We start from the raw sequence: 25,408 nt of genomic DNA, 5'->3' as shown, positions 1-25,408 counted from the left end.
TAAGAAACAGCAAAGAAGGAAAGTTGGATTCTCACAGTTTACACCATGCTGCTCCAATCCCATTTTTAAATCAGTGACAAAACTGTTTAGAAATGACACCATAAGATGAACTTTATTTTAAAGCTCTTAAGAGGCTTCACAATATCAGTTACAAACAGAATCAACGTTTCCTCCACGTTACACCTTCACATGACACTGCACTGGGTAAGGAGAGAGAAATTGTAAAGGTTTTGTTCTGCATGCTGCTAACACATTTCACTAGCTTTTGCTTTCAGTCACTGGATTTTTAATAATATCAAAGCAAAAAGTGATATTCTATTGGACAGAATTAATTTTAGAAAGCCCTTATGAAATCAGACTTAGTCTTGTTTATAAACACCCACACCCACACGCATGCTGAAACGGAGAGCAAAATGCAAGAAAACTACCTTGGCGGAGCAATGCTTGAAGAGTTTAACCACAGCCCTCTTGAATACACTTTATTTTCTCCAAAGACAAAAGTCCATTTCATCCTCAGTGATGCAAATGGTAGTACTGCACAGAAGCTTAGTATGAATTCACAATTCCACAGGAATCTGAAGTTACCAAGGCAATTTTCCCTTTTAGGATCATAAAGACTACAGACTTAAGCTTTTCCTTTTTCCATATAATACACAAAATTTCTAAACATCCTTAAAAAAGAAAATATAAATAGTCTCAGTATGTCATGTAGAATCACATACCATGGCAAAAATATTTTATTAATTGAAGCACTAAGTCAGTTTAATGTCACCTAGTCCAAGTCCATATTAATGGAACTCTTCTCGTTAGGGTAACATTCTCCATTCTGATGTGGAGGTTCAGCACTGAAATTGTTTTTGCCTTCTAAGTCCTCTTCCTTTTTATCAGTACTCGGGCCATTTGGAGTTCTTTCCAGTTTGGGTGATTCAATTTTTGGTTTGGGTTGTGTTACAACAGGTTCACAAGTGTTATTCAACTCCTAAGAAAGGCAAACAAAACTAATAATCAGACTAACTCCAGTTCATTTTCAATTACTTTCCTACATACCCGAACCAGTATTTTTCTACCAACTCTCAAATAACTCCATTTGCTCAACACATTTGCCCAAAACTATATAGCTTGAAGCCTGATCAAAAGAGATGTGAATATTCTTCTACGGTATGTCAGGGACTTACTAACTACTCACATATTATTAACCCATTTAATCTCACAGCAGTTATTAAAAGGTAGGAATTATCATCCCCACCTACGGAGGAGAGGTTAAGTAACTTAACCTCAGGAACAGAAAAAGTAGTGAGCAAAGAGCTGGAATTCAAGTTTATAGCCCATGACCTCAAAGGCTCATGTTAACCTTCACTGTGTTTGAATATTCTTCCAGGCAGAAAGCAGTTCCTTGGTTTTCTTCCCAACTTCCTTCAAGCCTCATGCGCTCAGCAAGGCCTGCCCTGATGAATACTGACCTGGGTCCCTCTCCACCGCCCCGAGTTTCCTAATCCCTTTTGACTGTTTTCCCCTCGGCACTTAACACAATCTGATATCCTTCCACGCTTGTTTATTGTCAAGTCCTCCTCACACCGGCAGGTGACTTCCATTCTTTGTACACTGACAGTTAAACTCCTAGAACAGTAACTGGCACATGGTAGGGGCTCAACAAATGTATTTGTTGAACTAAATGAACAAATGAAGAAACAGAAGTTTAACAGAAACTTACAAGGTATTCCACATTTTGTAATGTCAATAACAAACTCAGAAATCTGGTCCTGGGATGAGGTAAAAAGATTCAAGCAAAAACGGCTATGTTCAAGGTTCAAAGGATTGCAACCAGAAGCCCTAAGAAAACCCAGCAGTACACACCAGACAATGCCACGCACCTTTATTTTTGCTCTAATTTCCTGAGCACGCACGACGGGATCCTGATCGAGGCTCTTTTTGGCCTGAGCGTTCATGATGTTATTCATCCACTCCATCACTTCATTAACAGACTTCTCAACCTTTTTCATTTCAGACTCATCAATATGGTTATATTTCTCATCCTAAACGGAAAAACTTGGTCATTCTGTAGAATTAAGTGTATTTAACAGTAACATCTAACTTGACCCAATTTTCCATGAAGTTCACACGCACCTCTGGTCTCACACACCAAAACCCAATTTCTCACTTAGGAACGAACATTTGTTCACAATGAAGGTTCCTCAACTTAAACATGAGCTTATAAATCTAGGGTAGCTTCCTCGCTCTTTACAGAGACTTACATTATTCCTAAAGTCAGCTGCTATCTTGGCATAGTGCTGCAGCCTCTGTCCTAGTTCTTCAAATATTTTTGGCCGTTCTTCAGCTTCTTGAAACCGGACTTTAATTGGAGTGCCAATTTTCTAAACCCGAATGCAATAAATTAGTATTTGTCATAATTATATTTTAGAAGTCTATAATCTAAAACACAAGTACTGCTTTCTAGGGGGAGAGAAGGGCCTACCATTAATTCCTCCAACTTGTCAACATACGTCTGCTTAGCCTGGTCCTCTCCTTCTTCATAGAGCCAGTTCTCAGTCTCTGTGAGCAGCCTCAAAAAATTTTGATGATCCTACATACGGAACACAAGAATCAGTATTAGTGGCAATCTTACTGTAAAATAGTCAAAATAGTCGTCCTCAGAAGCGTTGAACATCAAGTAGCTCATTTCATTTCTAGGAAGGCACTGATTAGCTGGATTCTCTTCACTGAAAAGTATCAGGGAGCGATAAACACTGCATTATTAGCGCCATACAATATTTTACAAGAGGGACTGACAGTTATTCTTAGGCCATTCTCTCTTTTACACAGGGATATTTGAAAATGTGTGGTAAAATGCTCTTATTGACTTATAACATTGTATTTCAGTAGTCCGATTTTGGACAATTTGTACACTGAAATGTGGTTATAGAATCACAGGGACTTTCCTGGTGGTCCAGCGGTTAAGACTCCGCGCCTCCACTGCAGGGGGCGTGGGTTCCATCCCTGGTCGGGGAACTAAGATCCCACGTGCCTCGCAGTGCAGCCGAAAAGTAAAAAAAAAAAAAAAAAAAAAAAAAAGAATCATCTTCCTAGTCACCGAAACAACGAGGTCTCAATTAGTAACTTTCTACTCACTTCCCCGACCACCAAATACTGAAAGGAAAACTAAACAAGTTGACAATTCAATCACTGAACACACACAAAAGCCATTCCTAACAAACTCACATAAAGTATGCAGTTACACTCTAGCTTTAGGAGGTCTAGCTGGTTTGGGTCATCTCTACCTCAGAATCCCAACCACAAGAAATCCAGCCTCAGAGCTGAGAAAGAAACAGTACAAAGTAGCCTCAGGATCTTAGGACTAAAACAGACTCCCAGTTTAAATTCTCTTAAGTTCAGAATTAACTCCAAAGCCACTCTAGATTTCTAACTAGCCAATTTTTCTCCAAGGCCCATCTTTCACAAATGAGCTTCAGGGATTTGCTTAGAGCCATACTGCTCCTGGGAGCTGACAAAAGCCTAAGGGGAATACTGGTGCCTGATAAACTTTGGAATGACTGAGTGAACAAGTCTTATGGGATAAAGCAATGACAGAGAGCAACCAAGGCACCAGAGTCATAAAAAAAAGTCTGAGGCCTTTGAAAGCAAGGATTTTCTCTTATTTATGTTTCTAGGCCACAGTAACTGTGATGTCACAGACTATGAATAAAAGTGCCGACCGGTTCTTTCTTTGATGGTAAAAACTAAACTCAGTGGGATAAACTAGAATAAAATGGCACATCACTAGTGAGCCTCTCCCTCTATGACTTTGTTTATACAACTTCTATTTCAAGCTGTTTTGTTTTCAAAGAGCTCAAGTTACATAATCTAGTAGAGGTTTAAATGTCAAATTTGCTATTAAACACTTCATAATGAGATTATCTGAATAAAAACAGAGCCCTAAACATACCTGCTCACATATAAATTTTTCATATGGTCCACACAGCTTGTCCCTGAACTCGTACACATATTCCTCCACTGCATTTTTAGCATCATTTCTCTCTTTCTCCAATTTATCCTGCATTATCATCTTACCCTGTCAGGAAAACAGAAAAGGTTAATTCCAGTCTTCTGCTACCTGTAACTATATTTTAACTATTTAGATTCTGGAGTTAACAAAATCAAGGATTATATCCAAAAAAAAAAAAAAATCAGTCTTAACAGTTCTAATTTATACCTTATAAAATTCTTCCAACAATTCCTACAAAGTTCTTCATTTTCTAAATACACAGAATGAGTTCTTTTAAAAACATTATATAATAAATTACATAGCTTTCACATTTCAGATTTAATACTAAGGAAAAAACCAATCTATTGCTTTTATACAATTTTGTTTTCTTTTATGTAGTTACTTGGTTGTCTCCTACTGGGATTAATACTGACCAATGTATAACAGCCACACAATTCTGCCACCACATTTTAAAATCAAGGATAAATAAATGTACTTAGAGTCTATTTATTTACCAAATATAAACGGAATAGAATTATTAAATTTCTAAATACAATGTTCCCATCTCAGTAAAAGAAAAATGAACCTCAATTATTTCATATACGTAGACTACAAAGAAGCATAATGTATTTTAACAGAAATATTTAGTGTGGCCTGAGATACCAATTGTATTGCTCTCTGGGCTAGAAGATATTAGCACCCGATTTCTTCATAAAAACTTGGGCAATCAATTCTATACCAAGCAGAATGATCTATGGTATAGATTTCTTTAATAAGGTTACAAAAATATAAACAAAACTTGCTAAAAACAATTTAACTGAAAAAACCATTAGTTTTGGCTTCATCCTATCCCTAAAAGTTGTATAGACTTATGAGATATGAGAAAGAATTATAGCCATTTATCTATTAGAAATATGCGTAAAAGGGCCAAACTAAACACATTCCAAAATAAAAATATGTAAATGAAGCACTTACCTCTGTTTCAATGTACATGTTAAGAAGGTCTTTCCCTAACTGCCAGACCAAGTTGGCTTCAATTGGCAGCTCAACATTCACTACCTTTATTTTGGGTTTTTTAGCTTCTGGAGGCTGGTCAACTTTCTTTTCATTAGCCTTGGGAAGAGGGGTGTAAAAAAAAAAAAAAAAAAAAAAGGAGAAATTCCTAAACAGTCCTTGAATAACAAAAATCTCCCTATCATACTTACTGAGGACTCAGGAAAAATTAAAATTCCTAAAATCATAAAATTGGAAGAATGTATAAGAGATCATCTAATTTTCCACCCACGCATTTTAAATCAGGGCTGCAGTTACACTTAAACATGCCACACTTCCCTAAAAGAATTCACCAGGATATTTTTCATTTCCTATTAAATTTAAACTCTCCTGCTAAAGCTTTTCTTCATCAGTCCTTGCTTTCTAATCCCTTTAAGCAATGTTTGCGACTCCAAAAAGGCAAACATATTATTATTAAATTACCACATCTTTAAATTATAGCCTACAATCTAACGGTAACACCAGATGGATTTCGACCGACTACTGAGCATGTTAGGATCAACTCTATTCCTGTAATATATGTATTTGAGGCCCTATATCCCAGCATTAAATGTGCTTTAATTACAATTATCACTACACTGATGAGTGCCTTTTAAAATTTCCTGAATTTGGAAATTACGTATGCACACGTATATGTCTCTATATATATACATCTCCTTATTTCTACTATCTGGCTTTGAGTCATACCACTTCTCATTAGCAACTCTGCAAGGTCAAAAGATTTTTAAAAGTCTTAAAATGGAAGCAAATGGAATGATGCAGCAAATGCTAAGTTTATTGTCAGTTTTTCCAAAATATGTAAATACAGGGCTAAAGAAGTATCTCCTATGGCCTTGAATTTTCCAAGCCTTTCATAGTATTTTCATTTCTGCAGGTTCCTATAAGCACAAATGACAAAGAACGCAATTTAGGAAACTCAGCTGTAGGACAGATTAGAAGATAACCGAGGGTTATGTAACGTGTACCCTGATTGGCTGAGATGGTAAAACAGGGACAAGCCCACGAGGCACAACAAGCACTGACACTGGGGAATTTCGGGGAGTTATGAAGGATGTTAAAATTCTAGGCTCTTTATATAAGAAACTGGGACTTGAAAGAGGTTCAATGGCTTGGCTAAAATTATAAAGACAGAGATGGGACTAGACCGCATGTTCCCCGGACTTGTTTCGGCGTCCCTTAGAAATCACGTCTGTGCAGTGCTGTGAGCTGCATCCCTAGCAATGATCTGGTCAGTCAGCCTGCGATGTCCATGTCTCCTTCCTCCCTCTAGTGCACAAGAACCCCCCAATATTCTGTGCGTGCTCTGGGGGCATAAAACACAGAAAGAAAAATGACACCTACACCTGGCAAAACACAGGAGTGCAACAGATATCTGGGAATCAAATGGATGACAGTCACATATATGCAGGTTAAGTCAGGATAAGGCTATCTAGCCGAACAAAATTAAACCAACTCCTGACAAAACCAATGTATCACAAAACGGCATTCGACGTGGCATGGACGAGGAATCCTCCAAGGGGGTCTGTGGTAATGTTCCAAAGGGTTTGACACTAGTGGTCCCACTGACAACTAAGAACGTAAGATGCTACCCAGTGTCATGCTCTAGACAGGTACTAAGACCACTGGCCTAAGTCAGTTAATGCTCAACGCTAAGTGGTGAAGGGGAGGGATGCTGAAATTAAGGAGCCAATCACTGCAAAGAAAGCAATGCTGCTACACCATCATCACATACCTCTTTAACAGGAGAAAAAGAAGGTTTCCAGAAATCAGAATCAGGACCTGCAGCTCATATCAGGGCCCCCAAGGGATCAATCAGGGCATGGGAGATTAAAAACCAGAACCTTTTACCAAGTGCAACATGCATTTGGACCCCAAGGGACAATTCTGTAATTCATGTGAGGGTAAAGAATTCTGTCCTCAGAATGAGAGAAAACCAAACTACTAATGAAAGTTAATGATTTACATCCCACCTGCACAAAGAACAAAGTTCTGCAAAAAGTGCCGATCTGGGATAACAATGGAAACTTATTACCAGATCATAATTAATTCATATAAATTTGACAGGTAATTTGAGAGGAGAAAAAAAATTTACTAGACTACTATAGCCTGCGTCTTTATCATTGGATGAATTCAAATGGAAACTAACCACACAGCACCAGGACGTATCTGTTTCAGGTGCTCGCAACTGCAGATACTCTAGCACTAGAGAAGACAACAAAAGGTATGCATTCGCCTCCTGTTGCTTGGAGCGGCAGTTATTGAAGAGAAGCTTTCAGGTCTAAAAAGCAGGATACTCAATTCCCTCAGCTGAGGTGGAGTACCTCTAACTGGTTTTAGTTGGAAAATATAGAAAATTATCAGAAAAAAAACCCTACATGGAATACGATAACCTGGTGCTTGCTCTTGAAACTGCGGATTGAATGATATCATTAATGATCACATGTTGCAACACTGTCTAATGGAATGAACTGGAAGAGTCACTCACTTTGTCAGCATCTGGGGTTTTGTTTTCTTCTGAGGGAAGTTCAGGTGAAGGGGGAGACTGTGAGGTTTGACGACCACCAGTTTGTACCTGGGGCTGTGTTCCAGCTTCATGGTTGTCTTGCTGGCTATTTTTCTGAAATGAAAGCCCAGGCACAAAGGATGTAGAAAGCAGGTGTACTTGTATAAATTTAAGTATCGGGCACCAAACACAGTACACTCAATTTCTGAAATCTTAATAGGTGGGGGGGGGGGGAAGATACTGATAAAAGCATACAAACACAAAGTATTTGAAAACCTCTTAGATACTGTAAACCTGTAAGAAATTCTTTGAATGATAACAGTTAATGTAGTTAAACAAGTAGTAAGCGTTTTGACTGATGTGATGACAATCAAGAACTCTCGTTCAAGAAGCTTCCATCTAGCCTTGTACAGATATTAACTCTCGAAAGCATGGAAGCAGATTTCCTCTAGGCCTCTCTCCCAGAAACAAGCTCCCAAAAACCTAATTTCACAGCGGCCATCACACATCTCGACACATCTCCATTTCAGTGAACTGAACAATTACATAAAACAGCCGACGATCAGTTATCTGGGGGTTCATCACCTCAGTTTAGAGAGATGCAAGACCCTCTCTGTCCCCACTTTCTTTTCGTGATCCAACTATTTACACCTCAAAAACTCCCAGCATAAAGAACAAATACTACATGTTAATAGACACCTCAAAACCAGTGCTTGCTATGATCTTTTCCCATCTTTGGGAGAAGCCTGAAACATTCGAATTTAACTACTTGCTGCCCACCTGGAAGTCTCTCATATTTTTCTTTCAGAGTTTCAAGATCCTAAGGCAGACACTGAGATATCCAGAAGCAAGGCACTCCTGGTGTATGTATATCCAAAAGGTACTAAGAGACTGGAGACAACAGGCATTAGAATAATGGTGTCTGTAGCCTAATGAGAAAGTATGCGGCCCTGGTCATTTAATTCATTACACTGAAGTTCTTGATGAGAACAAAATGAAGGCTCAAATGCTAACGTTCCTTAAATGTTCTAGGAACGATCATAGTTATAACACCTTCTTCACATCTGAACTGAAACACTGTAACTGCCTACACCTCTGCATTTAAACTATTTCTGATTATTACCCAGAAATGAACTATAACAGCTCATCGATTTGAGTTTCCTAGAATTCTTCTGTAGACCACGTAAAACCAGCACTCAATGCTGCCGCAGTCTACATTAACATCGTGGACGGTAACAACTTCTGTACTCCAGGCGGACACTTCACCTCCTCCCTCCCTAACACAGCAAACCGTGTAAATAAAAGCAAGTAGGTTCTAAAACGCCAAAGCCAAATTTTGCCATACGATCAAAAAATAAAACCAAAAAAGCCCCCAAACCACAGCATTAATATTTGCTATGTATTTCACTAAACAGCTCTTGTATTTAGTCTTTTTTTCCTTAATCATCTCTTGGCATCTGATTTCTCAAATGGCCCCTGTGTGTCTTTAAAAGAACAGTTCAAAGAACTTTCACCCACTCTAAGTTATCACATGCCAGTTCAAACAAAGCTACACAGAATTTAGTCACAGTTCACGAACTCCACGCTGTATATTACCGTCCAATTAACCAAAATTTTAGTCACAATTAAGAAAAAGATATTTTAGCCCTTCCCTACCCATCTCTTAGGGCTTAGAATTAAGTCAACTATATATTCAAACTCAAAGGCTTACCCACAAACTTACCTCGGCGTCTGGGTTTTCTGATGGCCTCTGATTCTGACACTCCATGTCTGCTTCGACAGAAGACACTTCGTTCTCCTCAGCTGGGATTTTCTCCACCATAGACGCTGTAGATATGGTGAAAATGCCGTGCGTATTGACTCGCACTTTGACTTTCACTCTAGATTTTTCTCCATCCTTCTGTGCCGAAACATTCTGAACTATAAAGCGGCCTAGACGAAAAAGAAATTGACAATTTCAGAACTGAATCTAACTCTATCAAGCAAAGGCTATATATTGCTATTCCAAAATCTCCCCGTTTTCTCTACCGAAGTTACATTTAAGCCCTTTAATGTATACTATAAACATAACCTCTTAAAATAGACTCAGAAGTACACAGTCTAGCTTATCATACTTGGGATTAGTTTTAATATGTCATAAAACCTTCAAAGGCAAGGGCACTCTTGTGACTTTCTGTTGAACCCTCCGACACAGACGCTGCGTGAAGGCTGATGACAAGCTATCCCTGCTGCCTCCTACCCTGTTTCTCCAGGTGAGCACAACCTCGACACGGAAACCTCAAGTGTAAGGCTGATGACATCGAGTGCTTCCTGCGTTCCGACTCTGTAGGGCCTTTCCCGGGAATACTGTTTTTCTGACTGAATGATCTAAACATTTTCCTATGTTTCAAATAGAAGAGGTGAGCTAAAACTTGTATCAAAGCCTGAAATTATCATGCATTATAGAGCAGTTCCAGAGCATTCCTGAGTAGGAGTTCAGAGTGCTGACTCTGACCCAGACTCTCTGGGCTTGAATCCTGGCCGTGTGACCTGCTGTAAGTTACTTTATCTGTGCTTCTGTGGTTTGAGTTGACAAGTGTTTTACACTGAGCACTTATAACTATGGAACCAAGGGCTAAGTGTTAGTTATCACCTCCACCAATAGTAGTACTGTTACTACAGAAACCAGTAAACAAGATTAAGTAGTTTGAACCTGTTATGTGCAGAGCACTATATGGGATTTAATAGCCTGTAGTTAAAGTGCTGTCTACACAAACACACAGAAAGTTAGACTTATTTAGCAGGTCGGTGAAATATACTGGAATAGACCTTCATTGATTATCAGATCACGAGGTTCAGGAAATAGTTGCCAGAAGATCCAGTTAAAGCAACAGCATTTACTGAAGGGTATCCGAGAAGGCTCCCAGGAGAGAGAGGCAAGACGGCTCTCTAAGTCTGTGCAAGCTTCTCGGTTTTGGCGATAAAATGAAAACTGTGATGCCATGCTAAAGAGCTTAGACTTTATCCTCTGCACAATGGGGACTAGAATGCAGCCTGTCAAAATTTTAGTCTATATTCAATGATTTTCTTAAATTATCTATAAATAAATTCATAAAAGCTGTTTTAAAAAATAAAAACTCCCCTGTGTCAGAACACTTTTAGTTTTAAGTACTAAGAAAGAAAACACAACTGGCCAGGTTAGACTCCTTCAAACAATTTCATTATGAAATGGTGTGGGGCAAAGGTGAGCCCTGAAGCGATCTAGCAGTATTGGCAAATTTTACCAGTAGCCTGGGAAAGAGACACGCCCATTGAAGAAGATGCCTGTAGCGCTCCCACATTTTCAGAGTTAACTATGGGTCAAAATAGATGGATAGTGTCAAACCTCCCCAGGAAAAATGTAGCAATAAAGATGTATTGTTTTTAAAAAAAGATTACAGTACAAAGGTACATTTGAGAAGTAGCTTCAATGGTTTCCAAGCCAGGTTTTAAGCAATATTCTGCAAGTAACATTTCACCCAGAGAAAAGGTTAATATTAAAAGTAGGTGATAAGGCTTCCCTGGTGGCACAGTGGTTGAGAACCTGCCTGCCAATGCAGGGGACACGGGTTCGAGCCCTGGTCTGGGAGGATCCCACATGCCACGGAGCAACTAGGCCCGTGAGCCACAACTACTGAGCCTGCGCGTCTGGAGCCTGTGCTCCGCAGCGGGAGAGGCCGCCATAGTGAGAGGCCCACGCACCGCGATGAAGAGTGGCCCCCGCTTGCCACAACTAGAGAAAGCCCTCACACAGAAACGAAGACCCAACACAGCCAAAAATAAATTAATTAATAAACTCCTACCCCCAATATCTTTTTAAAAAAAAAAAAAAAAAGTAGGTGATAATCCTTTAAGTATAGACTGCATCAGAAAAGGAAAAATACTCAAGTGCTCTTATATGTATACACTTGGAAGCACCAGCAGAGCACCAGCAAGTCATTGCATCTCTATAGGCCAGTTTATTCACCAACAAAACAAAGAGATTTCCCCATCACCATTATTCCAAAATGAAAATGTCTTCACATGGCATCGTCCCACTCAACATCGCTAAGAACAGAAAAAATGTTTAAGTTTGCACACTGACTAAGTCAAGTCTTCAAAAGAGTAATTACAATGAATTGCTTACCTATTTTTGCTTCTGGATATGGAACTCCTTGAGGATCAGAGTAGAAAGCTTCCAGCTCAAAAGGCCCACTTCTCAAAAAGGTGAGCACTTTGGAGAAAGGAGCAGCATGGTTTCTACTGAACACTTCATGGACGCTAAGAGGAAACAAAGGCATTCAGCTCAAGTGTTCAAGCTCACTGTGCTATGCAAACAGAATAAACACATTCTAAGAGCTGTATCAATCCCATCTCACCATTTATAACTCAGAATGAGAGAAATATTTTGGTAAGTCTGGGTTGTTGAAAGATCCCAGTTAATCAAACACTCTACCATGAAACTCATTTGCTAATTTTTCTTTATTATCAAAATAAAGTATCTGAAAGTTATTTTCTCCTACATACCCTTCGGCATCTTCTGAATCGTGACTCCAGACCAGAGATATTGGAAAAGGAACTGCATCAGTGACGGAAAATTCTCTAACTTTAAATGCTGGGGAAAGGATTGCACACTTCAAAAAAAAAAAGAAAAAGAAAAAATTTATCATGAGCACATGAAAAATTTCACTCAGCTCTTAATATAAAAATCAATTCAAGCCCGCCTGCCACAACTAAGGAGCTGGCAAGGCACAACTAAGGAGCCCACCTGCTGCAACTAACACCCAGTGCAACCAAATAAATACTAAAAAAGAAAAAAAATCAATTCAAATAGAACGGGTAGGTTTAAATTCAAATTCGAAATTGCTTACAGTGTATGTGTCTTAAACATAAGTGATTTATCATCTAAATACTACGGCAATCACTAGATATAAAGACAAACAGTACAATGAATCTTAGGCTAGCAACTGTTAATTAGTAACAGGTTTCACAGGGGCTGAGGAAAAAGCACTGGTCTTTCCAGAAATGCCCTGCTGACAGCAATTTTAATTACAAGCTGTATCACTTTTGAATGTGTATATACATCCAAACAGCTCTGTCCACATTGCCTTTCAAATGTCTAAGACTGAAAAAGAGTAAAACCAAAATGTGCCTATTTTCAAGTCATTTTAGGAATGAAGGAAGCGATGGTCAATTCAAATTTAGGGTAGACAACACCCAACAGACCAACCGGTGGATTTAGACTTGTCGCATAAAAATGACTGAACAGATGACTAAACTAAAAGTCAGTAAATCTCTGACTCTGTCAATAACACAGGATTCTTCAGAAGAGGAGCCAAAGTAAGCTCTACTTCTACAGAAACTATAAGCTTCCGAAGTCCTGGGTGATCAAGAGTCAGTGAAGGAGGCGCACGCCACTGTCAAGGAAGAAGCAAAGACAAAAACCCCACAAAACATGAGGAATCTTGATGATGCAATGGATCACAGGCAATAGTCAGCATCTATATGCTCTTTTTTAAAAGTTTTACACAGTAGTCAGTCTAAATACTTTTCTGTAAAGAATCTACTGCTTTGTATTAAAAAAAACTGTGCTAACTAGATCAAATTTAAACAAATTAACTTAAAACTTTAGTTAAAACTACTCAGATTTGACTATAATATCCTAAGTATAAACCAATACTGATTTTTTTGAATCAGTAACTTCTAGATTTTGTGCTTTTACTTTGCCAAACACTTCATGCCTCTGAGCTGCCTCCTTATTTGATAAGCTACAATCAGTTTGCAGGGAGAACAGCTACTTCATCAAACCCCCTGTTAGCTAATACTCTTAACCCTGCTAACTTTCCCCAAATCAATTCCTCACTGCACCAGACTGCCGTTCCCCTGCCCTCCTCGGTGCTCTGTAACAACCGGCACCACCACACGGCTACTCTGCGCTCTACGGCCATGTTTTCTATGATCCCCTCAGAATCATGCCTGTCCCTAATCCCCAGCTTGAGAAACACTAGCTCTGTAGTTCTTTGAGTCTTAAACTTCCTAAACCTTCCAATACTTGAAGCAGATCCTGTGTCCCCACAGCCTCACCGATTTGTGGAAATGTAAGTAACCCCCTTGCGGTGTCTAACTGGGCACTGGGCTCTGCTTTCTCTGTGACCCCACCTCGATGAAGTAAAGCAGAAATGGTTCAAGGAATGAGCCCCCAGAGGGAGAAGGGCTGAGAAGGCAATACCTGTAGTGCACACCCTCTGGCCACTGCTTCATCTGCGTTGAGCGTCGTGCTCGTATCTTTTCCAAAGAATTTGGCAATTTTTTCTTTCACGGCTGGGATTCGTGTAGTGCCTCCAACTACCTCCACAGCACTCACATCTTCTACTTTGAGCTGAGTTTGTTCCAGCAATGAATAAAGGGGAACTTCTATCTTTTGCAGGAGCTCAGCACAGAGTTCTTCAAACTGTGCCCTTGGCAATTAAGAGGAAAACTTTAGAAATCTTTAGAAAACTTATCTTAAGGCCAATATCCCGTCCTATTTTTTAAAAAATAAGTCTTATCAACACAGCATTTTTTTTTTTCCCCTCAGACACCCTGAATTCTACATGGGCCAAGTTCAACCATACTGTAATTTGTTACTTTTCTTTTTCAAAAAATATACAAAGCAGATGCAGTAAGGGCATGAGGAGAAAATCAGTTTGACAGGTATTACTAGAAGAAATCACTTTTATATTAAAATTTCCATTTATTCCTTAATGTTTTAGATGATCCTGTTTTCATTACTTTGAATATTTCCATTCTCTTCAAAGTATTTCTGCAAAATATTCTGTGAAACCATTATTGAATTACTGGCCCAGAAATACTAAAAAGTGAAAATGACCCAAAAGACTTCACTACAAGGGCACTGAGCACAGATCTTCCTAAAAACCCTCTTTGCAGAAGCAACCCTAGTTCTAATGACGTTGACAGTCTTTCCAGCAGGTACGGTACAATCCTGAAATGTGGGCCAAGGCTCACAACACCACAGCTAGAACTGACACGTGGACTACAGTTGCAGCAAGAAGTTCCTTCTTTAATCTGTCAGAATTCAAGACACACCTGTTCATCTTTCCCGAAACATCTTTGTCATTCATAAAGCACTCGATATTCAGTGGTAGGTCCGTGCTGTTAGAGCTCATCAGCTTTTTCAATTTTTCACACTCCTGATACAGACGAAGGAGCGCTCGAATTTTGGATTTTGCGTCCAACTTGTACTTAGTTTTAAATTCTGCACAAAAATGTTCCACTAACTTTGCATCAAAGTTTTTTCCTCCTAAGAAAGGATCAAAAGCTGTTCCCAGTACCTAATTTAGTTAAAACAACAAATAATCTGGTTATTTCAATCATATTTGCAACTAGAGTCTTAAATATTGCTATTCAAACAACCAAAGACTCCTAGGCTCAAAATTTCTATTTAAACTACAACATGAAATCCAAGTCAGTAAGGAGACGTGTAACTACAAAACCCAAACGAAATGTTAAGTCTCTAAGATGTCTTTAATTTTAGTGATTACATGGAAGATAACCTTAAAAAGCTTTTCTTTCCTGAGCAAGATGCGAAACGATTACATCATCTTTATGGAGGATCAACCTTAGGAGCAACTCTTGGTTAATATCTTTACCCAAAACTCTTCATTACCTAGAAGAGCCCAGTCAAGAAGCTCAGGAGCCTAAAGTAATGACAACTGTCACACATGTAATATTTGGGTCACTTAGTTCTGATTTATGACTTTACCTTCAATTTTCCCTTGTTAAAGGCACAGGCAGACACTTGAAAAGCTGAATGTCCCATATCAACAAAAACCACTACTCGAGGTTTCTCATCCAGGCCTGGGAGATCCTGCTTATAAATTCCATAATTCAAAGCAACTAAAAAAAAATTAGTATGTTTCGATTCTTTGGTTCACATTTTCTTAGGAATTTCATTGTTACCAATATAATCACACATGCAGGAAACCTGACTGTACTTCCATTAATTAAAAGTGAACATATTTCTTTTATATCTGACTTCATACTTTGTCCCTTTCTGATTTTAGAACAATGTTCTATCACTTTTAAATATATGGAGAGATGTGACAGAGAGGACATACGTAATGTAAAAACAATGGCATGTAAACCACGTGTAACCACACACAAACAATATCAGGCTCATTACACAATACTTACATTTTAACCACAACCTGCTAGGAGACTGCTTATCCAAAAAAATTAAGAATTTAATATATAACTACAGCAACTGCAGGTCCTACCAATTAGATTCAAGGCAAATAACTGACCTATCTTAAGTAGTCTGTGTTAGCTTTTTCTGAATTTTGAAACCACTGTATTTCTAAATATGTATACTTAAGAACACACCTTTATCAATACTTTAAGAGTTCTTAAAACATCTATTAAAAACATACTAAACAAAGTCTTCTTTGCTTTGCCTGAATACACTACATTGTAACTGACTTGGAGTCCATCTGTAATCACAAGAAGCTGATACAAGGTCTAAGAGGAGATAAGTGAGTGCTTTGCTCCCCACTATATCCATTCCTACCAAGGTGCCTGGCAAATCATACAGCTTAAATTAATATCTGATATAAGATGAATGATCGACTCCTAACCACATACAATCGGAAAGCATATGAGGGAAAAAAAAAATGTAAGCTAAATCAATAGTCAAGGTAGTTGTAAAAGCCAAAATCATGAGGTTTTGGGAAAACTTGCTTCTTAACTATAAAAACAATGTAAGGAAATAAAAAACTAAATCCAATACAACTAATTTAAAGGATTAAAAAATTTATATACAAGAATTTCCTAATGAAAACAGATTCATATATTTGACAAAGTGCCAACTTCTCATTAAAACAAGCATCTGAAAGGCTAGAATTTTTGCTTTCAAATCTAACACGTTTTTTAATAGACTGTGTTTCTACACCTACATGAAAGTGTTTGATAACAGGACCTGGTGTGTCTTAACTTTAGTTTCGAAAGTTTCGAAACTGCTACACAAAAAGTTTTTTTCTTACCAGCTGTCATGTCATTCATGAGTCTCAAGCAGTTTAAGCCAACAATTTGTGCAGCATCTAAGACAGATCGCCTCTCAGCATCTGTGAAGAAAGAAGGGACCTGCAAACAAGAAGGGAAAGAATCTAACTTACCTAGAACACACAAAATAAAACATACAAATCCCTCACAACCATCTGTAATCAATTCACAACAGTCCAGCTAAATAAGTGCCTAGCCAAGTCACAAAACAGAAAAAGAATGACAAGTTCTTTAACTTTCAGAAACAGCAATTACTTTTGAAAAGACTGCCCTAAAATTATAAGTATCAAATTTATTATAACCAAATTTTAACCTGAAATAAAAACTAACCAGTATTCATAAGACATATTAACAGTTACTTAAATCTAACAAAAAGCTTTACATTTAAGAGGATGAAATACTATTTCCAAACGAGTCTTAAATTTCTACTGACATTTGGAAATTATTCTGCTATGTCAACATTAAATGTAATTAAACTATAAAGATTACAGGAACTTAAAGATAATACAGCTAATTCTAGCCTCTGCCCTTTAGTTTGCTGTTCGTTGGTTTTAAGCATTAATCGTTGGGGTACCTTCTAATTCAGTAAACCTGTTAAGATTACAAAAATGAAACTTTTTTGTCAAAGTCTGTTGATTTTTCTAAGAGGAAGAAGAACAAAATCAGCTCAAGGGATAAAGTTTCTTACGGTGTTGTGTTCTAGCTAGATGAATTCTTCTGATTGCTTTCTAGGACAGCACTTTAACTAGCACATTCTTCCAGAAGAGCATCTAACAATACGTTCATATAATCACTTAACTGGAAAGTACCTAAGAGAAAACTTGGTACAGTGGCTTTCGCATTTTCTCCCCAAGTTACCTATAAATGCTTCAGAAAGAGTGACAAGAGTGAAGGTGGGTCTCTGCTCACCTTTCAAATCAAAACGCTTTCAGTTTTCCATATTAGGTTATTTAAAGAGGGGGTGGGAGAGGAAGGAAGGACCACTGACTTATAACTTAATTCTTTAACTTTACCAGAGATTAGTAGCATTTCTCCAAGCAATACCCAGACATTCCTATAGTAGAACACCTTCTGTCTTGCAAGAGAAATTTCAGCCTTTCTGCCTCTCTTCTTGCATATCCCTGGATGCACTGCCATAAAGGCTTCTGACAGGTCTGGACAGGCCACCCTGCCAAATAAAAGATGACTTTTCCCCATAGCGCAAATTCGCCACAGAGAATAACAACATTGTAGAGGGTGAAAATTGGTACATAAGGACAAAAAAATATTTAGCTAGTTACAATGGCCTGTGGCTGTCTAAAGGGCCACAGTACAGGAACAGATATACACTAAATCTGTACTACTAAACTTTCATGTGGGAGAGGTGATTAGGTATAAAATGTATGTAAAGGATCCTTGCGGCAGGGGAAGTGACACCCTGTCCTATACAGTCAGTATAGCCTGGTTGCAATCTCCAGCTCACGGTAACAGCTGTTCTGAGACATGGGCTAGGTAGAAAAGAGATAGTGGGAGAGATTAGAGTAGCTCTCTTAATTAACTTTAACTACTCAGAAGAGAAAAAAAGAGAACTAAGTCTTCAAAAGAAGAAGGAAGGCCTCTCTTTTTCCTTGTTTCTCTAACCTCAATAACGAACACCTAATCTTATTTTAATGTATACACTTTTCCCCAGATCAAATCTTTACCTATAAATCAATTAACATATTTCCTAATCCCTTACATAAACGAGGGAGTGTTAATAAACCTTAATGTAAAAAAAAAAAAATGACTTTTGTCCATTGCAAATACTCCTTAATAACCTAATTATCAACTGTCCATTGAAAGTAGTGGGCTTGCCAATGCTAAAAAAAAAAAACCTAGGTTTTGTCACTACTGGTAGGTTACATTTTAAAACTACTTATCACCAAGAACCAACTCTCTGGTTCTCACGTGTGGATAAAATTCTGAAAAGCTCTCGTGTAAGTACACAATTGTCTCTCAATACGTCAACTAACTTTAGAATATCCTCCAATTAGACCAATCAGTCTGTATTTTCAAAAAGCCTGACAGGAGATAATGACATGTAACACCACTCAAAAACCTTTGCAGCTTCTGGCTAAAATCACCACTCAAGCCTGCTATGCAATGCTGCTGAACACTATGGTATAGAGCGCGGCAGAGTTCTGATCTCTAGTAGTAGGACAGCTTTCACACATTCAATACTAAAAAGTAACATGAAAAAGGCAAATTAACATACAACACATTGCCTTGCCGAACTCTACTTACTGAAATAACACAATCTGTTACTGGCTTCTTGAGGTTGTTTTCAGCAGTTTCCTTTAACTTAGTCAACAGCATGGCTGTTATCTGTTCCACACTAAACAGATGTTCCTCATCCATGTACATTACCTGTATTGAGGAAAGAAAATGCCTTAAATACTGTAATCCTAAAAGTTACATGCTAATAATATTAACTTACAAACATTATTACACATTCTCTTCCAGAAAACCTTTACTGTTATAACTGTTTAGAAAAGAAGAAGGAAAGGAAAGGTAAAAGGAAGAGAAAAAGGGAAAGGAAAGCAAAGCAAAGAAAAAAAGAAAGATTCTTGCCCAGAGATGAAGAGAAAAAAAGCTGGGGCAGATTTTTCCCCTATCCAAAGTACTAGTCAAAGTATTATAGAAGATAGTAAATTTCCACTCTAACTGAAGAGATGAATCACTGGGATAAATATTATTTTGTGTAGATCATAAGACAGGAATGCCTCTGTAGTTTAAAAAAAGATTTCTGGTTGTATTACACTGTAGCTCTCCAAACAACTGCAAATGAGCTGTATTGGAACAGACTTTTGTTTGATACGACAACACAATTTAGATTTCTTTAAACACCATGAATTCTAAATTTTATAATTGTCAAGACGTTATGAGAAACACAAATTAAGTTACAGCAGTATATACCATTTGAATAATTTTCAAGGATGATTTAAACATAAACCTATAGTTTAAGAGAGACTAGATAAAAAATAAAAGACCACCTTGTCCAAATAAGGAAACTGAGTTACATATTTATTAAGAATTAAGTACTTTTCTCTGTAGATGAAACAGTTTCCTAGTAAGGAATCTAAGATTGCTCGATTATATTACCTTTATTCCAACTCCACCATTTTTCATTGGAACCAGATCATAACTTAAGTTTTCCTTCTCCTTTTGAATGAAGGGGTCATTGAATGCTCGGCCATGAAACCTCTTGAAATTAGACACTGTATTGTTTGCATGAGTGATTTGCTGCAAAAAAAAAAAAAAAAAACACTGAGATTTACATTTTTTTCTAATTTCAACACCTATTAGTACTTACAGCAATTAAAAAGAAAGTCACTTGTACAACTCAAATCAGAGGGATATAAGTAACCTTCCCCAGAGCCCTGACTTTCTCCATCAATGAATGGACTTTATTCTTTCTCCTTTTCCTATAGAAATGCCAGGAGGGAGGCAGTGAGAGGGATACACACAGGCTTCAAAGTCTGCAAGATAAACTCAGATAGTGAAACTATCCCTGGAGCTCTGAACAAACCCCAAGAACTGTATGTATCACTTTATTTCATTCCTTTTGTCCCACTACAGTTGTTTTATACCTAATGAATAAATGAAAAAGGATATTTAGAAGTACTATAGTCTGGTCACATTTTTTTTTAAAAAGGAGTTAATTGTTACAGTAGTCTATTTGTTGAGTCGCTAAGTGGCCAGGATAAGTACTTTGTGCCACAAAATATACTGATTGCTACTTTTCCTATCAATAGCATGGAATGTTAATTATCTATACCAAAAAGCAGAAAACGCAAGGATAATTCAAAAAGTTTCTATATGAGGTAATGCTTTCAACTGCACGTACATATTTTTGATGATTAGGCTCTGGATATACAAGTCCCACTTCATAGCATATTTCACTCAAAGATGTCAGCAGTGGGAACCTTATTTAAAACACAAAAATAATTAAAAGATGAAAAACAAAGACTTCTAAAGTTATTAGTTTGAAAATACCAAAACTGTGTACTTCTTTCTCTGATCTACTTCTTTTAAAGAGAAAAATATAGCTTGGCAACACTAGTTTTCAAATAATATGGAATATGGAGTATTTCAAACAATGTTTAAGTACTAAAATTCCTTGCGATTCTAAAACCGAGATGACATATGTCTAGTAATCTACAGGCTAGATCTAAGCCTCAACAGATTTTCCTCACATAACCACAAAAATGCAGTGGGATCTCAGGTCCGGGACATCAGTCTTCTCAACGGCCACATTTGGGGAGGTTGTTACTTCACTAGTGTCTCTCCCCTTTGAGCAGGTTACTTTGAGTGGGCATGGCCATTTCTCTTCCCTGCTTTGTTTCTTTGCTCTTTTGTTCCTCTCTTCCAACTGGCCATAATATAGTACTCCAAGGTTTAGTTTTCTTTTTTTAGTAATACTATTTTCTGTATTAAGAGAATTTTTTCAACTTTTTTTTAAACTAAATAAATCAACATGTAACACTGTGTAAGCTGAAGGCATACAGTGTATGTTACTTTGATATATATGTTTACATATTGTAACAGGCCTGCTTTCAGTCCCTTTCTTAAAAGCCTTTCACAAAAGGGATTTTCGTATTTCATATTTATTTATTTTTCTCCCCGATCCCCAAAGTTCAAATTACAATATGAGTCCTAAAGGGAGCCACAAAGGTAAATTTTCAAGTCCCATTAATACGTAAAATTAATTCCAATAACTTATTTAGCCTAATTCATCTAAAATATTGTCATTTCAACACGTACTTGATGTAAACAGTTGATGAGATTGTTTATTTCATTTTAAGCCTGCAAAATCACATACATTTTATACTTCACATGTTAATTCAGATCAGGCACATTTCAAGTGCTCAAGGGCCACATGTAACAGCTACTCTACAGGCCAGCACAGGCCTAGACAAGTTCTCCTCGTACTACCTTAATTATTAAGTAACCTGAAAACACTTTTAAACAGAGCTTCTTAGAAGTTCCTTCCATGAAAGGAAGCTTTAACTCTTAAATGAGTATCATGAGAAACTTCACATGAAAGAACTTCATGTGTCTCGTTTTTAAGTTTTAAAAATTAGATACATTAGAAGGTAGGAAAGTTATTAAAAATTAAGGTTGGAAAATTAGAAAGTTAAAGATCTTATTCAATAAAACAAAAGGAAGAGAACAGAAAAAAAATAAGTATCTAAGGGCTCATAAGGAGTATCTGCGTTACAATTCTAAAACTCAAAAATAGATAGGCTTAGGTATTTCGTATTTTTGTATGTCTCTGAGATTTTACTTTTAAAACTTCTCTCTTAAAAAATGATCAGAATCCTCTTAAAGAACATACCTGATTTTTGGCTGCAACTCCAATTGTTCTGTTTTTTGATCCAAATGATATGACTGATCTAGAAGAAATTTTAAAAAACCATGTTTTACAAATGTTAAAAGCATAAATGTGGAGGTTTTTAACTGACAAGAGGAAAATTCTAACATAAATTTCCCACCCCAAAAAAGGAAAAAAATATCCTACCCATTCTGGGGGAAGGGGGCACAGTACAGCACAACTTTGGACTCCAAAGCTTTGGTCAGCTGCTTAACTCTGAGAATCCAATCTAGGTGGCAGCTGCACCCCACCCTGGCCCCCACTCCCGTCTGCTCAAGGCTCAGAGGACACTTTCCAGTACTGCAAGCACCAGCATAATTCTCCAGGCCCCAATTATCAGCAAGTGGACATTAACTGTGAAAATGCTTTGAATAGTTAGAGTATTATTAACTCGGTCCTAGCCACGATTAACAAGATATGGTGTAACTACTTCGCAGTTACCAACTCCATACAAATCTAAGCGTCACTGTCATACCTATTGCTGTCCTGATATATCATCTGACTCTTTATGATCAAAGGTTTTTAGATAAACGGAAACAAGTGGGCCTAAGCTATGCTTCCCAAGTTTAAACACACAAAAGAGGGTCCTATACAGAAGACTCTACTTGAGGAAGCCAAGTAAAAATGATGCTGAGCAAGTACCACGACAGAACCAAGTATAAATGCTGAGCAAAAGGACTGAATAATCAGTTACATTTTAAGTCAGCTCTGAAGAGATGAAGTGACTTGTAACTGTTAAACAGCCTTCTGAGCAGTGGAAATGGAATGGTAGCACAGAGCAATAAAGTCTTGTCAGAAGGATGAAAGTGAATTAGGTTTTAGATTGCAGGGCAGGTAGGAATAATGGTGTGATATGAGCAAAATGGGAATACACTGAAGGCATTAAATATCAAGCTGAATCAAATTTAAACTTGCTGTAACAGAGACATCTTAGACCTAGATTATCTGAGCAGGTGCTAAATAGCATCTTAACAGCCAGAGAACTGCTGGAGCAAAGGCTAGAGCTTTAAAATACCTTCCAAAAACAGAACAGCACTCCGAGCTCAGAGTAAACATACAGTTGCGGAACGAATTTACTCATTTTCCAAGAAGAGAATCAAATTAATTATACTAAACAGAAATTAATAGTAGCCAATACAGTTGAGTCAAACATCTATTATATAAAAAATATTAAGGGAAACTCCAGTACTGCCCTTGGTTTACATTTTTGAGACACACCTGTCAGCTTTAGTTTCACAGTGGTCACTATAGCCACATACATAATTTTTCTCTACTCTCCCTTGAACAACTCTTCTTCCTTTTACTGGACCAAAGAGAACAAAGATGTAAACTGCACCTAAGCATGAAATCCTGAGATACTATCTTCTTTCTTACTATACTCCGATCAGAGCCCTTCACACAGCTAAACTAAAACACTGTAGCTTTATAAAGAGGTTGATGCACGAGATGCTCTGTGAATAGCAGTCTTCCCAATGCTACTGATGCTGTCAATGTCTGGTTATCTTCTCACTTCCGTTCACTTTCATAAATGTTCATCTACACTCAAATAGTGATATAAGCCCAGTCATTTCACCTTTGGGCTCGATGTTTCATTCTACGATTTTTATCTTGGGATTAAGGCACTTAAAAATAAATACCTACACCATTTTCCCTGAGAAGTGAGCAGTTGTTTTTATCAATGTATATGCAGGCATGTTTGCATACAACATAATCAGAAATTAAGACTCCCCTCCAAAAAAGTTACTTATTAAAATGTTACCCTTTGCCCACCCCATGCTGCTGTAGAATATACCATTTAATTCAGTGACAACATCCATCCTCTAGAGGAGTTCTAGCACCAAAGTGTGCAATTTTTCCTTTCTCTCCTTATTTAAGCCGTTCAAAATTAAAGAAATTGGAACACGATTCAGGATTCCTCTTTAACGGCTTTCATAAAACGAGGAAAAAGGCCGTTTACATCGTTCACAAATGATCCAAGAGTGAGCAAGAAAAGGTAGATTCATCATCAAAGGAGTGATTCTGTGGTCGCTAACTACAATCCGCCCGCTCCCTGCACAAGAAGCAGCATACGAGCTCTGGAAGCTTCCAGCTCATTTCGAGATTCACAATGCGGAAGAAAAAGCTCGGCAGCCCCAGCTCTGCGGTGCGCAAAGACATGCTCGGAGGGAGGGGGACGAGCTGGGGGCGGCTCGGCCAGCTCAGAGAAGCCGGGTGGGGAAACGGGGGCGGCCGCGCAAGGAGCTGGCTGAAGCTTCTTGCCAAGAAAAAGGAGCTAAGTCTCGGGCTTGCACGCAGACCGGCCCCCAGGAGGGAGCCCGCCAGAAGGGACGACCCCGGGGGACTCGACTCCCGGGCTTCTCTTGGCCCCTCGAATCCCGGAGACCCGTCTATCCGATTCGTGGCCGCAAGCCCCCTCCCCTACCCGGCGGCTAGGCCGCCGGCATCCCGACCCCACGGAGGGCGCACCGCTCCCCACATCGCCCTTCCTTCGCCCCGGCGCTCCGCGGCCAGCCGCAAACCTGGGGTCCCCGGGATCCGCAGCCCCCGCCGGCTTGCTGCCCTCGCCCCAGAACCTCCCCCCAGCGCCCCCGCAGGCTCCCACTTACGGGGTGCACCGGTCGCTGAACTCGTTGGCGATGGTCTCGATGCCCCCGGCCCGGGCCACCGCGATGTAGCAGCTCTGCGAGCCCACGTCCAGCCCCACGACCGACATGGCCGGCTCTCGGTCCGCCTCCGCTTCGGGTCGGTCTGTGTCCTCCAGCCGCCGCTTCCTGCCCCCGCTGCGCGCGGCTCCCGCGGGGTCCGGTCCTGTCACGCGGACGGACACACGGACGATTTGCCGGTCTGGCACCGCCGGATTCCCGGGGACAGTGGCGGCTCGCAGAAGAGTAACCACGGGAGAAAGCTGCGCTCGGCCTCCGCAAGTCGTTCCGCAGTTCGGGCTGCCTGCCTGGATATTCACCGGCTCGCTCACCAGCTTGCCGCTTAACTACCGACCCGAAAGAGAAGGTCCCAGCGTCTCAGCCTTATGTATCGCACTGATCGGAACTTTCCAGAATCTGCGGCATTTACTCACCGGCGCCTCCACCGGCCCCTCCACGTGCCACTTCCGCTTCCTTCTTCTCGAGCCTTCTCGAAAGATTCCACCCAATGGGTGGCTGGTCCCTCTGGGGACGGCCGCCGTTGCCATGGCAACAGGACAGCCCTTCCGACGCTATTGGCTCAAACTGGCCAAGCTGACCCGCCTACGCCCCGCCCGCCCTAGCCTGAGGCTCTTTGCTGTCAATAAAACGGGCAACGAAGAATGACTCGAAAAAGCGTAATCTTCGTTATTTACTAGTGGGCGATGGTATCTGACCCTTAGACTCGAAGGAGAAGCTGGGCGGGCGGAGACACACCCCACTCCTGCAGAGACCCGAGACCCCCC

The 25,408-nt window shown here is 39.2% G+C and overlaps 1 protein-coding gene across 3 annotated transcripts; it reads right to left on the bottom strand.

Moving 5' to 3' along the window:
* Positions 1-85: 85 nt before the first annotated feature.
* Positions 86-25,097, bottom strand: HSPH1 (heat shock protein family H (Hsp110) member 1). 3 transcript variants are annotated; one of them, XM_029210251.1, is made up of 19 exons: positions 24,588-25,021; positions 21,946-22,003; positions 19,710-19,850; positions 18,852-18,974; positions 16,571-16,670; positions 15,295-15,428; positions 14,619-14,863; positions 13,762-13,990; positions 12,060-12,166; positions 11,680-11,813; positions 9,259-9,467; positions 7,518-7,649; positions 4,955-5,092; positions 3,941-4,066; positions 2,474-2,581; positions 2,253-2,372; positions 1,872-2,033; positions 773-979; positions 94-671 (listed from the first exon to the last, which is right to left on the bottom strand). In XM_029210251.1, exons 1-18 carry the CDS (start codon positions 24,692-24,694, stop codon positions 773-775), a joined length of 2,580 nt encoding a protein of 859 aa, XP_029066084.1. In that variant the 5' UTR covers positions 24,695-25,021; the 3' UTR covers positions 94-671. The 3 variants fall into 3 exon arrangements, with proteins under 3 accessions (XP_029066083.1, XP_029066084.1, XP_029066085.1); XM_029210250.1 differs by having other exon boundaries at positions 86-979; positions 24,588-25,097; XM_029210252.1 differs by lacking the exons at positions 94-671; positions 21,946-22,003; positions 24,588-25,021 and adding an exon at positions 20,455-21,380.
* Positions 25,098-25,408: the final 311 nt, after the last annotated feature.

Source organism: Monodon monoceros, unplaced genomic scaffold (genome assembly GCF_005190385.1).
Source record: "Monodon monoceros isolate NGI ecotype Baffin Bay Population unplaced genomic scaffold, NGI_Narwhal_1 Super_Scaffold_8, whole genome shotgun sequence".
NCBI classification, from domain to species: Eukaryota; Metazoa; Chordata; class Mammalia; order Artiodactyla; family Monodontidae; genus Monodon; species Monodon monoceros.
Note: the sequence above shows the minus strand (reverse complement) of the source record. Positions and strands in the feature narration are given on the sequence as shown.

What these genes read in the sequence shown, in the direction of transcription:
- HSPH1 (XM_029210250.1), bottom strand. Translation starts at nt 24,694, where the DNA reads ATGTCGGTCGTGGGGCTGGACGTGGGCTCGCAGAGCTGCTACATCGCG. An exon ending in TTAACAAGGGAAAATTGAAG is followed by an intron (nt 14,864 to 15,294) that starts GTAAAGTCATAA and finishes TAACTAAATTAG; the next exon opens with GTACTGGGAACAGCTTTTGA. An exon ending in AAAAATTTATATGTGAGCAG is followed by an intron (nt 2,582 to 3,940) that starts GTATGTTTAGGG and finishes TTCCGTATGTAG; the next exon opens with GATCATCAAAATTTTTTGAG.